This window comes from Parambassis ranga, chromosome 10, assembly GCF_900634625.1.
Source record: "Parambassis ranga chromosome 10, fParRan2.1, whole genome shotgun sequence".
In the NCBI taxonomy this organism is placed as follows: domain Eukaryota; kingdom Metazoa; phylum Chordata; class Actinopteri; family Ambassidae; genus Parambassis; species Parambassis ranga.
In genome coordinates this window covers 10898402-10913863 of record NC_041031.1, presented here as the reverse complement: position 1 = coordinate 10913863, position 15462 = coordinate 10898402, and the positions used below count along the sequence as shown (strand labels likewise).

The 15462-nt window shown below is 42.2% G+C and overlaps 2 protein-coding genes across 3 annotated transcripts; one reads left to right on the top strand and one right to left on the bottom strand.

The window, feature by feature from the left end:
• Window positions 1-290: 290 nt before the first annotated feature.
• Window positions 291-12559, top strand: mapk9 (mitogen-activated protein kinase 9). Of its 2 annotated transcripts, XM_028415501.1 has the most exons (12): window positions 291-483; window positions 3944-4090; window positions 4742-4871; window positions 5281-5339; window positions 5549-5687; window positions 5873-6038; window positions 7578-7649; window positions 8454-8636; window positions 8975-9099; window positions 9189-9252; window positions 10182-10253; window positions 10348-12554. In XM_028415501.1, exons 2-12 carry the CDS (start codon window positions 3975-3977, stop codon window positions 10482-10484), a joined length of 1263 nt encoding a protein of 420 aa, XP_028271302.1. In that variant the 5' UTR covers window positions 291-483; window positions 3944-3974; the 3' UTR covers window positions 10485-12554. The 2 variants fall into 2 exon arrangements, with proteins under 2 accessions (XP_028271302.1, XP_028271303.1); XM_028415502.1 differs by lacking the exon at window positions 291-483 and having other exon boundaries at window positions 3972-4090; window positions 10348-12559.
• LOC114442167 (rho GTPase-activating protein 24-like) lies at window positions 12446-15204 on the bottom strand. The gene is made up of 2 exons (XM_028415503.1): window positions 13983-15204; window positions 12446-12951 (listed from the first exon to the last, which is right to left on the bottom strand). Exons 1-2 carry the CDS (start codon window positions 14957-14959, stop codon window positions 12714-12716), a joined length of 1215 nt encoding a protein of 404 aa, XP_028271304.1. The 5' UTR covers window positions 14960-15204; the 3' UTR covers window positions 12446-12713.
• Window positions 15205-15462: the final 258 nt, after the last annotated feature.

The window sequence follows — 15462 nt, the reverse complement described above, 5'->3', positions numbered from 1 at the left end:
AAAGTGTGAGGTTGACTTCATAATAAATGTGTGATGGATGTTTTGATCCTTAAACCCCCCTAACTTCTTGACCCAATATAATTAAACTCAGTTGTATTTGATAACAAAACAAATAATACTCTAGTATTATATAACTCTAGGACTACAGGGTGTTTCATTTTGATTATGACCAGTTCTTGCTGCATTAAACAGAAAAGTTTTATGTTTACTTTTTTATGTTTAAAAAAAAAAATTGCGTATGCGGTGCGTGATGACGTCACCGCTGTGCTGGTCTCTGCTCGTGCCGTTCCCTTCCTCCGCACCGTCCCTCCGTGGCTGCTGCTGCTGGAGTTAGCTAGGAACTAGAGGAAGGTCTATTAGTCGTGACAGCCGGGCCGGGCGTTCTCCTAAACTTTTCCAAATCTCGACTGTGCCTGAAAAACGGGGAGAGAGTTTCTTCAGTGTCTTCGATGCATGGGAGTGCTCTAGGAGCGAAGGGAGAAGGTAGGTCTCACCGCTACGGCTGCTGGTGCTGCTGCCGCCGCCGCCTCTTGCCGTCCGTCCGTCCGAGCTCTCATTTCAGACCCGGTGGCTCGACTACCGCATTGCTGCCGATAGAATTAAAAAATACCGATAAAGCAGGCCCCGGTAGCTTATTGCCCTGACAGACGGGAGGGGAATTTAACCGACGGTTATGTTGCTGTAACTTTGGCCAATGATTTGTGACTGTGTGGAAGCGCTACGGCCACAGTCTGTCATACACGGGTGACTTCATACCTCCGTGTGTGTGTGTGTGTGTGTGTGTGTGTGTGTGTGTGTGTGTGTGTGTGTGTTTTAGAGCAGGCGAGCTACATGAGGGAATGACATAAATTCCCTGCTTTACATCTCTGCCATGACACAGCCTGGTCATTATTCGTAACTGATGAACTTTTAGCTCATGTGAATGGCAGTAGGCCAGTATGCTCAGGTTTTCAACTTGCCACCTACACAGGGTACAGATGTGATGAAAGCTAGTGCTATATTTTACCCTCTTCTAGTTTATTTGGCATGTGACAGGCAAGTATAAGCTTGTCAGTGAATCAGGCACCATGAGTACACTGGATTAATCTGTCATGTCAAAGCGTAAACAGACTGCCATGGACTGTTGTTACCCAGCAATACAATGGGATCATACATATAAACAACATGGAAGGATGGGAAGACTGTGTCTGTCTTTGCTGGGTTTTAGGAGACATGTTAAGCAGAAAATTTGTGGCACTGTCATCCTTTGCATCCTTCATCCTCTTCCAGGTCTTGCAGCCTCAGTTGACATCCCAAGTGCATTTGCAGCAGCAGCCTAGATTCAGTTTCACCCACCCCTTACTGTGTAACCCAGCTATATGAAGAAGTGGTGCTGAGTCTTCAGGCCATGCTAATCTGATATCATAGCCAGCTCACTGACTCCCATCTAGTTCCCAACCAAGAGTCATATCAGACCCCAAGGCTGGACTACACTAAACTGGACAGTAGAAAAGAAGGGTTTGGATTGAAGATGGTGATGTTGGTGCGACGGTCACTTCTCACAAATTATGTTCTTTATGGATGAAAAGAAGACAAGTGTACTCTCGCCCCCAATCCTTCAGTTTAAGAAGAATTATAAAACTATACTTCAGGAATGCAGTGATAACATTTCCCTATATGTTCTCATACTGACACATTTTAATATGAAACTACTTTGTTTTGACTTTCAGCCCTTTGGCACTGTATGTTTATTATTTGAATGATGGCACATGTCACCACATATAATCCAATAGAGTGGGTCACTCAGTAATTGTCTGGTTTAGGCAGGGACACATATATATTTACAGCACACAGATCTGAGACATGCATTGTCAGGGTAAGAGTAGTGCTTAAAGACACTTTTTGGGAGGAAACTGCTGGAAAATGAATAATTTGTGTAAGTAAAACTTCTAAATTTATCAGCTAGCTATTGTCAGTCATAATTATGTTGTGTATGTTTACAAGACGAGATGTGTCATGATGCTACCCTTACTGAGGGCTAGTAATGTGATAGGAACCAAATGATTAATGCTTTGATTTGTTTATTCTGTTCCTTTATATCCTGTACCTCTTTGATGTACCCTACTTGTGTACCTGCAGTGTCCTAAGCTATTCCCTCGTGGATGTTAACTTTCATCTACACTAATCGAATCCCTCTTTGAATCAGAACAAATTCCTCTGTACCTCCTGGCTGCACAATAACAGGTGTCTGCTTGTGTGTCTGTTTGGCTTTCTGAGCTAACATGCCATTTTCATCAAACTCTGTTGTTTCCTGTCAATGTCTTTACATCTGTGCTGAGTCAACTATTATCGTGACTAGCGTGGCAGCAAGTGAAGGATTGTACATGGGCTGTGCCGGCAGTAGCATAAATGTTGTTTCGTTATGATTAATGGCCCCTTCATCGCATTCTTTAGCTGGATATGTGTTTTGTGAATTAGCACATTAGATGTTTTGGAAGGGAGCCTTTGTTTCCTAACTGCAGGTTAGGCACTAGCATGCCTTTATCGCCGGCACCTGCATTTCAAATGATTGTGTAATAAAAAAAAGTTCTAATGATATTCATAGAAAGTGTATCTGTCAGGACCTTTCAGAAATCTGTGTAGAGGAAGGGCTGAGTGGTGGATGAATGTAAGGGAGAGGAAGTAAAAGAGAGGAGAAGGATAAAGGAAACAAAGGTCTTTGCAGCCTTCCCCTTGGGTTTAGTAGGGGAGCCAGCTGGATGTACATGTGTCCAAGGAAGCAGGGGGAGAAAGTATTTATGGTTGAGATGGTTTCATTTTTCATCTGAGTAATGGTGTGGTTGCAGATTCACACCTAGAGATGAAGGCATTTGTTTCCTGTGTGGGTGCATTTACGAAACAATACAGAAAATAGAATTTGTGGCATATTTTAAAGCAGGATTTATGAGTAACAAACACTTCAGAACAAAGACGCCAAAATAAACCAATAATAGGATGACTAGCAGAATATCAAATCAAATGAAGACATAGATACAGTACCTCAACATGAATAAGGATTAATTTTTCTCCCTCCATTATCATTTCAAACTGAGAGTCACCTGACTACTGATGTAACTCATTTCTCACTGATGCTGTCACATCATCACTGTGAAAGCTGAGAGTGAGTTGCTTCACAACCGAAGCAGCCTGAGGTGTTTTTGGTTCTGTTCGATCCTAACCTCTCTCCCGCTGCTTCTTTCTGTTCCGCACTTTGTCTCTGACCATGAATACTAGCGACTGCATCGTCTTTGCTTCCCTGTCTAATCAAAAAGGCCAAAAATCAGACTCCATTTAACCCTTTTCTGAAGGAATGACAAACAGCTAGGACTGCTCACTGTTGCATAGCTACACGATTGTGTGTCTTCGCCCACACACACACACTAACAGAAATGATGGCCAAGAATAATACCCCTCCTGCCTTAGGAATCAGTGCTAACACTGCCATGTTTGTTTTCATCATGTGTCTTATTAACATATCTGCTCATTTTGTGCTGTTGGCTGTAGGTACTCTATACTAAAAGTATGCACTGCTCACATGTTCCCTGTTAGTGTGTGTGTGTGCATCAGTTTAGAGATGGCAGAGGGAGCCTTAGGATCTCCAAGCTGTTGGCCTCCTCTTTTATCTGTGATCTGCATACTCCAAAAACAGCTTTGACTTCAGCTCCAACCTACTGCTACCTTTGTCAGCTCACCAAACTGGGCACAAAGGGATGAGATTGGTTGGATTAGACTTGACTAAAAATGAAATGAGTAATCTTTCTGCAGTGTAATATCTCACTGATGTAGGCTGTGAGAACTTGTTTACCATTCTGCCTCACCATTTGGAGACTTGGTGTACAGCGGAAATGATTGGCCTTGACTCAGTCATGCTGCTTGGGTGTTTATCTGTTTTTTGTGTGTGTGTGTGTGTGTTGATCTTTTGCAGACAGTGCCGGTGGTCCTGACTACTCAGCAGGATGAGTGAGGCAGAGGGCCAGTTCTACAGTGTTCAGGTGGGAGACTCCACCTTCACTGTACTGAAGCGCTACCAGCAGCTCCGTGCCATCGGCTCCGGGGCCCAAGGCATTGTCTGGTGAGAGGCTGTGCTTTTATTAGTTGGCTATGGACCTTCCACACATGCTAATATAACTGCATAGCTTTCCACTGTGTTCACATTTCCCTGTGATGCAAGCTGCAAAATGTTTTCGTTTTTTAATGATACTGTAACCAGCTAAAGCCGACAACTTTATAGTTAAATCACTGGTGACAAAATTGTAACTGTACATGTAGCCGTCGAATGTCAGAAGCACACAGTTTTCACAGTGTTTCTGCTAATACCTCATTTCACTGTAACACATTAGTTTCCTTTACAGGCTCAGTTTTATGGTCCTGCAGCTGATAGTACATCCCACCGCACAGCATATTTTGGGTCACGAGGTCCAACACATAGACTGCAGTAAAATTGGCTTGTATTGATATTATAGCTTTTCATAGACATAGTGTCTATTTAAACATTACAAGCCCTTGTGGTTGCAAGCAGCAGTCTGGCTGCTGTCCTTTTTATTACAGATTCCTGTCCTTTAGGGAATTGATTACTGATTAAGGTTTGAATTGAAGAGGGAAAAAATTTCACCGATCTCACAGTGTTTTTCATCAAAGATAAATCATAAAAAAAAAGTGTTGCCAATGATTTTCCCTCTGATAACCTTTCTTTCTGTCTGTTCACTGTGCAATGTGTGAACAGCTCTGCTCTAGATACAGTCCTTGGTATACCAGTGGCAGTGAAGAAGCTGTGTCGGCCCTTTCAGAACCAGACCCATGCTAAGCGTGCCTACAGGGAGCTGGTACTACTCAAATGTGTCAACCACAAAAATGTAAGTCTCAGGTTTATTATAAAACTAATTTTGTACCTGCTTGAAGAAGTGTTTTATGTTTTATATACAATCATTATGCAAATGGATTTAAAATGTAAGGCGTATATCTTCTTGTGTGTATTGTTAAATATTCAACCCTTTCTTTGGGATTTGCAGAAGTATGGGGAAATTGACTGTCAACAGTGCATAAGTATTTTAACGGTCCATTAAATTTAAACAAGACAAACTTTAGAAAACAAAGACAGTCGTTGCTCTGCAATGCTGATAAAGTTTGTGGCTCAGTATAAGAGAATCCAGACAAACCCTCTTAATGCTCTGGCCTTAGTTTCATAGCTCTCCACGGTGAAGTGAATGTACTGTAGATGGGAGAGTAACAGAGTGGACTAATGGCCTGTCTCTCTGCTTGCAGATCATCCGTCTGATCAATGTTTTCACGCCTCAGAAGTCCCTGGAGGAATTCCAGGACCTGTGAGTGTTTTCTGTCCTAAAAAATGACTCTACACAGGACTTTTAGCTCAAATTTTTCATTTTACTAACACCCACCGTTCACTTGTCACTCTGCTCTATACTGTTGCCATTGATTTTTTTGCTTGGATTCTTTTTCTATTTCTTTTCTGTACTCAAAGCATTTATTCTTGCACAATATTTATGTCACTGATTTCTTTGCCCCTCCTCAGGTATCTGGTGATGGAGCTGATGGATGCCAGCCTATGCCAGGTGATCCACATGGACCTGGACCATGAGAGGATGTCCTACCTGCTCTACCAGATCCTGTGTGGCATCAGACACCTGCACTCTGCTGGCATCATACACAGGGTGAATACAAGCAGCAATGTGCTGTGGACCAAATGAGCAGAACCACCAAATAAATCGTCAATAACTCACAGTCAAGTATTGATTTGTGAGAAGAAGAAGAAGAAATGACACTAAAACATCTCTAAAGAAACAGATATTATTTGTTCATATTTTTTTGTAGACTTAGAGATTTTCTGTCCCCTCAGGATCTGAAGCCCAGTAACATTGTGGTGAAGTCTGATTGCACTCTGAAGATTTTGGACTTTGGCCTGGCTAGGACAGCCTGCACTAATTTCATGATGACCCCATACGTGGTGACCAGATACTACCGCGCCCCGGAGGTTATTCTCGGCATGAAGTATAAGGAGAATGGTGAGTTTTAAAGCAGCAAGCTGTTGTAGTTGAATCTAGATAAAGGAATATAGATACATAAGCTTTAAAGTAACACTTTTCACAGCATGCAAATGATTAACAGTTTAGGACATGTTGGCACTTTCCAGTTTTTCCAGTTCTGTTTTTTTACCTTTGAAGCTGCATGCACCATCAAATATAAATTAACTGTGGCTCTCTGTGGAATTTGGAACAATATAACTGCCATTAGCGATTGATGTTGACTTGTTTAGAGACACCATTATGATTTTGTGGTTGGTCTTAGAAATCCCTGTAACACAGTGTTTGTTAAAGCACAGCTTAATAGATGGTGCAGGCTCATTGTTCACCATATTGCTCATACTTTTGATTGGTTCGTGCTTCTGTGGGGCAACAAGTTTGGCTGCAATGGTTATTGACACTGCCAATAGATGTCTTATTGTGCCATTACTCTGCTCCAGTGGACCTGTGGTCGGTTGGCTGCATAATGGCTGAAATGATCTCTCACAAAGTCCTCTTTCCTGGAAAGGACTGTATCCTTCCTTGTTTGTCATCTAAAACTTAGTAGCTATTCTTTTTTTGGCAGAGACAAAAATCACCGACATGTTTGTTGTTTTGTTCTTTAAAGGGAAATCTTATGTAGTTTATTTCATTGAAACAAATTCCAGAGATAGAAAATAGTACCAGTAGTTACTTCACTGAGAGTATACACTCCATAGAGAAATGAATGTGTAGAATATATGTTAAAGAAGTCAGACAAACCTGAACCATGATATTGTTTGTCTAGACAACGGAGTCTGGTCATTCAAATCTTTTCTGAGGTAGCTGAACAACAATGCTCCGCATGAAACCTGAAACCTCACATCGATGTAGAATTACAAGCAGGAAGTTGTCATCAGCCTAATCAGGCTTTTCTGCGACTTGACCTATCGCTTTTGGTGAGAGTCCTTTGTGCAAATTCAAGAGTGTAGCTCCTTGTTTATAGTGTTGCCTGCCTAAAATTTATGTTCATGTTTTATGTAATGTTTATACAGACTTGGCAGTGTGCTCTCTGTACAGATCAGGAGACATTATCACAGAGAGCTTTCAGCTTCAGTGAAACAGAAATAGGGGGAATAGAAGAGTTAATGGCTGTTTGCCACTTATAAACACTCTCAAGCAAACAGTCAACTTAGAGAGAGAGAGAGAAAATACATCCTACTCTGCAAAGCGCCGGCACACAAGGAAAGTGAGCAACAGCTGTGTAAACTGATAAGCAGAGCCGAGGAGAAAGGCCTGGAAGGCTGTGACTGGTTCTCAAGCCAGAGAGTTGAAGCATCAGGCCGCGTGAACAGCTAGAGCATGGACCAAAATAATGAGAGCTTGTGTTTTTCATTTCAGTGTTTGTCATTCAGATTTAAACCACAGAGCATGATGTTCACCTGCACAGCTTCCATATGTGATTTTACATGTTGTGTGATCATTTTATTTAATACCTTTTTTTGTGTGCTTGTGTGTGTCTGTGTGTGTTTTTGTGTTTGCTTGTGTATTCTCTGTTCCCAGTGGACATCTGGTCAGTGGGGTGTATCATGGGAGAGATGGTAAAGGGCAGCGTCATCTTCCAAGGCACCGATCGTATCCTTCACCGCTCTCATCGCCTTTATGCCACTTGTTGTTCCTCTTCTTGCATCTGTCACCCTCCATCAAACCAACATCAATGTTATGGTTTTTTTTGTTGAGACTTTGTGTTACCCCCTGTTAACATTAACTGTTGAATTGAACCACTCATAGTTTTCAGATGGCGTAAAATGTGCCTGTGTGGTTGATGTTCAAATATTTGTTACCCCTTTATATGTTAAAGGAATCAAACTGAAGTGATTCACATCATTTGCATTTATATTGGCTGTTTTTCTGTGTCTAATGGGTTTGGTCACCTCTTCACTCACCAGCTACCAGCATCAGTGGCACCCATGTTTGCCTCCAGCTAGCCGAGAATAGAAGCAAGGCACAAGTGTGATTTGAGGATAGATTGCTTTTCGTCTTGGCAAGTAATCGACTTCTTCAATTGTAAAGCAACAGACCATTTTTGGCTATGCTAAAATGGTGCTAAGGTTTGTGGTACTACCATCAGTGTTTTGCTCATCCCCAAACCTTTTCTTAAGGGCCGCTGTCTGGTTGACACGTATAATTTGTGTTTTTCCTTAGTAACTACTAGATAGATTAGCATGAAATTTAGCACACATATAGAAGTTTACCCCTCTGATAACCCGTATAAGTGGCACAGTAAGAACACAGTGTGAGCATTGCAGAACATGTTTCTGTATTAACACAATATTATTCTGCTGTTTACCACAGCAAAGCTTGTACATATGTTTACATGTTACACAAGGTACATCGTCATTTCTGTGCCTTTTTTTCCATAACAAGTGTGTTGTTCAGACATTGACCAGTGGAATAAGGTGATTGAAGTTCTGGGCACACCCAGCCTGGAGTTTATGAACAGACTGATGGAGACTGTGAGGAACTACGTGATGAACAAGCCACAGTATCCCGGCGTCAGCTTTGCAGATCTTTTCCCAGACTGGGCATTTCCTTCTGATTCTGAACATGACAAACTGAAGAGTAAGAACACTCAATGCTAAATCACATAATCTCCTTTAATGAAAGTTTAAATGCATAAATGCAAAGTAATAGAACATTCCCCAGTAAAAAGCTGAAAAGAATTACCCTTGTGTAACCATTTCACAGAATGACCATGCAAGTCAGAGGAGTTTTTCTATAATCTGCATTAAGAAGTAGAGATCACATCACTGAAACAGGAGAACAAATCTTGACACTGCCAGGAATGTTACCCAATACCGCAAGGGAAAGTCATAACTTCTTATGAAGACCACTTAAATGAAGTGAAGTCATTGGTCTGTTTCCATAGTAACACTACTCTTCCTGTGTTGCCATAACAGCGGGTCAAGCACGGGATTTGCTTTCCAAAATGCTGGTCATTGATCCTGAATGCCGCATCTCCGTAGAAGAAGCCCTCAATCACCCCTACATTCACGTGTGGTACGACCCGGCAGAAGCAGACGCGGTGAGGAAACCACTCGAGTCCAGCACATTTATTCAGGCCTGTGGTTACATGTGACCTTGTTTGGATTATATGTGTTTCTTTTTTCTCAGCCTCCTCCCCAGATTTCAGATAAGCAGCTGGAAGAGCGAGAGCACACCATCGAGCAGTGGAAAGGTAGGATACACTGCCCTCTACAGGGTGACTTACAGCAGTGCACCTTAGTTCACAAGTGGATTTCAAATAGGTACAGAAAAGATGATTTAAACAGAGAACAACACTTTTAAATTATTTTAACAAATGACAAAAAAATAATGATTATGTTTTGAGCAAAACTAGCAAATACTACTAGCAATAATAAACAAATTAAAACAACAAAGGAAATCCTCAGCTGGTTTTACTGACAGAATGTACTTTAAAGGTAGAAGTACTATTCATAACTCACGTGCACAACTATGTGTACATTTGAAGATGCACCAAGCTGTTTTTTGGTGAATTCTGAGATAACAAAAGCACATCCGTCGGTAAACAAATATCTGCAGCTACAAATCACACTTCACACAAACCTTTAAAAAAATAATTTCAAATTATTTTATCATGCCGCCTGCAAACAAAAAGAAGGAAAAACAAATTTAAATTCAAGAAAATTATGGAGCGATTAATGGCATCTGTGGACATTTTGAGGAGCCCATGGAAGAAGCTGTGAGGTAATTCATCTGCTTTTATGTTGTTCACCATTTGGTACCTAAAAGAGCACTGTGTAGTAGTCTGTGTGTTTGTGTGTGTGGGTGTGGTAAATGTATTTTTGTTAGCTTAGAACATGCCCTCCATGTTTGCATAGAGAGATAGTCTTCTTACAGAATTCCCCATTAGCCCAAATGGGACAAACCAAAAAGGTTTTTACGTTAAAGTGGAGGCCGATCCTATGTACGTAAAAAGAGGAGGATGAGGCAGAGGCGAGAACCTCTGCCTCATCCTCCTCTTTCCTTCCTCTTCTTTGGTTGCAATCTGCAAGGTCAACACCAGATGTCACCAAATCCTACACATTAGTCCTTTAAGGTATAAAGCTACACTGATGGCAGCTAACATTCTCTATTTCTCCCCAGAACTTATTTATGAAGAGGTTATTGACTGGGAGGAGAGAAACAAGAATGGTCTGATGAAAGACGATTGCTCAGGTACCTACATGCACTGTTTTCTTTTATTTATACAAAGAATATCATTTGAGGTGTTAATCATATGCTGCTTCATTGTGTGTGTGTCATGTGTCAGATGTGGTGTCAGGTTCAGCCTCCCAGTCCTCCTCAGCCAATGACATCTCGTCCATGTCCACGGAGCACACATTGGCCTCGGACACAGACAGCAGCAGCATCGACACGCTGACAGGACCACTGGACGAGAGCCAGTGAACACAGTCCATCGCCACATGTCTCTGTGTGTCTGCCTGCCTAGGTTCCTATTAACAGCATCACCCTTCTTTTTATTTGTAACCCTGTCATCACCTCTTTGTGATTCGTTCTTTCTGCTGTCCTCTTTTATTTTACATATACGTGTCTATTTTTCTATTTTTTCCTCTGTGTGATTGTCCTCATCTTCAAACTTTGTTTGGACAGCTGCCTAAAAGTTGAACATATACATGCTGTCAGTTGTGTCAAATCTCTTCTCTTCTTGGTGGATGTTTAATTTGATTCTGTATATATGCATCCATATTGATTTTCAGGTTAGCAGGAGTAGGTGGAGGATTATTGTTTGTTCCGAATGCCTGTATTTGCATAGTTTTATTTTTTTAGCGAATATTAAGTTCAAATCAGAGGTTTGTGTCATTGAATTAAAGCAGACGCACACTACACATAGACCACAGCTGTTCTCATGCATGCAACGCCCTAATGAACAAAAGATACTTACCATAAATTGATTAACCATTGATGATCAATGTTGTTCTGCAGTTTTGGTTCAGTCTTTAGCACGCTTGAAGTATTACAGATTTCCACAGCGATGCTTTCTGCACAGTGTTTTTTTGTTTAGTTTTCTTTTTTTTAATTGACTGGCTTGAGTGATGTGGATTTTGAGCATTTACTTCTGACAGCTAAGGGAAGCTGTGGTTGCAGTGTTACAGTTTTATTTCCTGATATAATGTACTGTATGTAATGATGTCAATATCTGACACTCATAGTGGGTGTAGACCCTTTCATTACAAATAGATAAGGTGTGCTTGTTTTGTTAAGAAATTCAACATATCTTTTGACCTCTCTCTCTCTTTAAATGTATATATACTGCAACCACCCCCATTTGACCTAAGGTACTGACTATCAATGTATATCGAAAAAGTTCATTATCCTGAAAATCAGGAAAATCTGGCAAAAAATCCATCTAGTATTTATTTTTGAGTTCTTGCAAAGTGTTGCACACAACCACAGTAAAGCCCAAGGAAACGCTGTAGAGCTTCTTATTAAAACATTTCATGGACAAACAGAAGTACAGGCTGCTCCTTGTCTAGATCATTCTGTTAGTGCTGAAAAAAATAATCATAAAATCAAACAAGCAGAACACATAAAGGCAGTAAGTTTAATTTGCATGAAGGCATTGCACCTATAAGATGCCATAGTTATACAGAGAATTCTCGTCTTTTACTCACAGGCTTTTGAACAAGAGAAACTGGTTTTTGGTTATGAGCCAAAAATACTAATACAGAATGTGCGACAGATCAGGGATTGGAGTCATCGTGGCTGGGTGATTGGTTCTTTGGCTCCGGGCAGACCTGGTTCTCTGTCTGTTGAAAAGCCTGAATAGTACTTTGATGTTCTTGGTTCCAAAAGCCTGTTTGAGAGATGTTGTTTTTTGCCTTGTAGACCTATGTGTGTGTATGTGTTATCAAAACGTACTGTGCAGCACTCTTCCTAGCTATCTCCTCTGAATAGTCCTTAAGACGGCATTCGCCCCATTTGTAAATGAAATGCAGAAAGTTTGGCAGGCAACAAAAAGCAGATGTGTTGTGGTCGAAAATGTGAATGAGACTGTGGAGACTGTGGAGTCCTGAATCAGAATCAGGACCTTTGCAGCTCAAGACTGAAACTTATAGTTATACCTTGGAAACGGACTGTGGAGCTGCTTTTTGTACAATGGATTGCACAGTGTGACGGACATGCAGAAATATGACACTATGGAGTCACTGAGGACTTATGCACCACGTTGTATACGACCATGACCTTATTTTTTCATGCCTTAAATGACCCGAGGAGTGGCCAAATCACACTGTATAATCTTAGCAGATAACATCTGAGCATCACAGTGCTCAGAGCATCCTGTGTGTTTACCGTGTTTTGAAAAAAAAGAAAAAAGAAAGAAATATCCACTGTAGACACTGCACGTCTCAGTTTGTTTCTCCTTTTATTTCCGGAGATGTCCTGCAGTACGTGTTTGCAATGCCCACAATAATTATCAACATCTTTAGCCCAACCCAACTAAATAATAAAGTGGAAATCAGTGATTCTTTTTTCTGTCATTTATGTAGGGAGGAAATGTGCTACATAGTTATACTATAAAATATCTTGGCTATAGTGTACAGACTATCTCGTGCCTTTATTTCCCATCCTTTGCACATACTGTTCATTTCATCAAGCACTATACAAGTGATCCCCTCAAAAGCTCTTGACGATATATTCTGTCTTCTTTGCCTCATTGTTCAGCTCTCCGAAGGTGTCAAAGAACTGCTCCATCTCCCTCTGCAGCTTTGCGTTGCGTAGTTCTGCGGCAGCCCGGGCCCTCTCAGATTCACCAATCTTGGCCTGGACAGCCTGGTACCAGTGCCTCTGGTGGGTGAGGTTTGTTTTTAAACGGACAACCTCTACCTGCAGCTCTTCATTTCTCTGCTCTAGGCTGGTGACAAGAGAAGGAAGGGAGAGGGGCAGTGTTAAAACAAATAGGTGCAAAAGACTAGCTCACCAATCAAATACAGATTGTACAGTTAAATGGCCTGCTCGAAGCTGTTATACTGATCTTTTGTCTAATCGGGCTGTGAAAGCTATGACCTACTAATGAAATTGTATGGAAATATTTTTCAGCACTCATCCAGAATTATAATCCATGCAGTTAGTGACCATTAAGGTGGTAATTAATTTTATTCAAGTTTTTGTACTTCTTAGAAGTTGTGTCAAGACACAAACAGATTGGTACTTTAACCTTTAGAATGAAATCTGTGCCTCTCTGTCTCCTTTCTGTAATTCACTCTTAAATAATTGTCATATTCTCTTGTCCTTGCCAGCTAGTAGTACTAATGCATGACCTTACACCGAGGCTTGCTCTATCTATATCAGTAATAAAGGAGGTATGTGTTGTGTCTAGGTCAGCAGCATAGCCCCTTAAATTAGCTCTCTTTCCAGTGTCATGAGCTGTTTTCTATATGTCAGCCACACAGCCTGTGCCTGCTGTACTTTATACCAACCAGCTGTTTACCCATAAACAAGATTCTTTTTAGTTTTTAGATTTAGTTGCCACTATAAAAACACATGCATATATGGGGGTCTGCTGACTTAAATAAAGCAGTAAGCTCAGCAGAGGGCACATCATTGTTTTATTTTAATTAAGTCAAAGCTTGTATCATGACACATCGTGGGAAACTTAATCCACCCGTGGTCCTCTGTGAACTAAACAGGATATAGGGTGAAGCTTGGGAGTCAACTGTGGAATTAAAGCAGTTCTAGTGACACACATGTTTTCAGGCCTGGGAACACTGTGTTACCCTTCACTGAAAATACACCACTAGCTGGAAAATTCCTATACTTCAATCAATAATAATACAGGGCATAAGCATGTTATGGTTAAGACATTTGTTTGTCTTTTACATGGTGAGACTAATCCCAGCAATGTGGTTCTATGAAATAGAAATTTACCAGAAAACACAAAATTACCTCATTATCCTTGCTTCGTACTCGTCCCTCTGCCTGACTATCTGCTGCTGGAGACTTGTGAGGAGGCTCCGGAGAGCACTGGCAGAGGGGTCAGCCAGAGGTACTGGAGGGGGCACCCGGGGAGACGATGGCAGCTGCTTTGGATGCTGGGCTTCAGCAGGAGGCCAAAGGGCCTGGCACTTAGTTTGACATAGCTGAGGGGAGCTTGCTGTAAGATGTTGTTGAGGAGGTGACATCAGGAGCTGGGGATGCACCATCAGCTCCCCCTGCATGAATCCACAGGATCCTGAGTCCAGCTCTGGCTCCTGTTCATGCTCCCTCTCTTGGTCTAAAATCTGGTCCTGGTTGCCAGAACAACTTTTAGAGAGGATTATTTCACAAGAAGACGAGAGGCTGATCTCTTCACTCACACTGTCGCCCTCCATCAGGCCATAGACCCGTTCAGGAGCCCAACCTTCCTGGAGGCTTGTTTCCATGTCAAAGTCCTCCGGGAAGCTGTCAGCTGTTACAGCATCGGGGATGTTATCATACAGAGACAGAGCGCTCCGATGCTCTTCACTCTGTAACGAGCTGGGGCTTTGGTTCTGATGTGCCCTGTCCTCTATTCCCCTGCTACATCCCTGTTCTCCTCCTCTTTCTCCTCCTCTTGCCTTGTTTATGCCTGGACTCAGCTCTGCTTCCCAGGCCTGTATTCCCAGGCCGCCTCTCCAGCTGCAGTAGCTGTGTTCTGGCCAGGTGCCAGGCCCTCTTCCCCCTCCAACCACTGTCTGAACCTCAAACACAGCTGGGGCCAGACCAGGCAGAGGGCTGCTGGGGCCTGGGGATCTGGTTACAGCAGGAGACACAACCCTGCTCTCCATTTCCTTTTCCCTGGCCCTTTCTCGCTGAGCAAAAGGCGGACAGTTGTCGTACAGGGGATCCGTGGAGCAGGAGCTGGCTGTGGTGGGGGTCTCAGTAGGAAGACAGTGCAGCTCCATGATCCAAGCAGGCACAAGGGGGTGCTGAAAACCTGAGATAACTGCCCTCCCCTTTTCTGTCTGCTGTAACTTGGGATTAAAGGCTTGGATTGTGGATTTGTGAGCGTGGCATGGAGCCTCCCCTGTGCCAAGTGCTGTGTGTCTTGGGGAGAGGAAGGTGCAGGAGCCCTCCTCCCCTTTGGCTGGCTCTCTGCTGTGGCTTTGACGGTGCTGCCTGATCCTACACAGGTTGTAGAGTGGGTGTAGCCAACAAGGACTGTGGGTGTATGTGTGTGCGTATATATATATATACGTACGCATGTGTGTGTACGTCTTTAAGCAGGACTGACATCAGCTGTTACTTTAGCACAGCGTCTGGGGGAGGGACCAGGGTGTAATATAGTCAGTCTCATTCCTAAAGACAGTCACACATAACTGGAACCACAGAAATAGATGTTGGCCATGGGCACAGTGTGTGAAACACACACAATGAATCCACACACAATGTTTCTGCAGCAAAATCT

Coding starts and splice junctions, on each gene's coding strand:
- LOC114442167 (XM_028415503.1), bottom strand. CDS start 14,959: ATGGAGCTGCACTGTCTTCCTACTGAGACCCCCACCACAGCCAGCTCC. Junction 12,952..13,982: donor TACGAAGCAAGGATAATGAG/GTAATTTTGTGT, acceptor TCTTGTCACCAG/CCTAGAGCAGAGAAATGAAG.
- mapk9 (XM_028415502.1), top strand. CDS start 3,975: ATGAGTGAGGCAGAGGGCCAGTTCTACAGTGTTCAGGTGGGAGACTCC. Junction 4,872..5,280: donor AATGTGTCAACCACAAAAAT/GTAAGTCTCAGG, acceptor CTCTGCTTGCAG/ATCATCCGTCTGATCAATGT. Junction 5,688..5,872: donor CTGCTGGCATCATACACAGG/GTGAATACAAGC, acceptor CTGTCCCCTCAG/GATCTGAAGCCCAGTAACAT.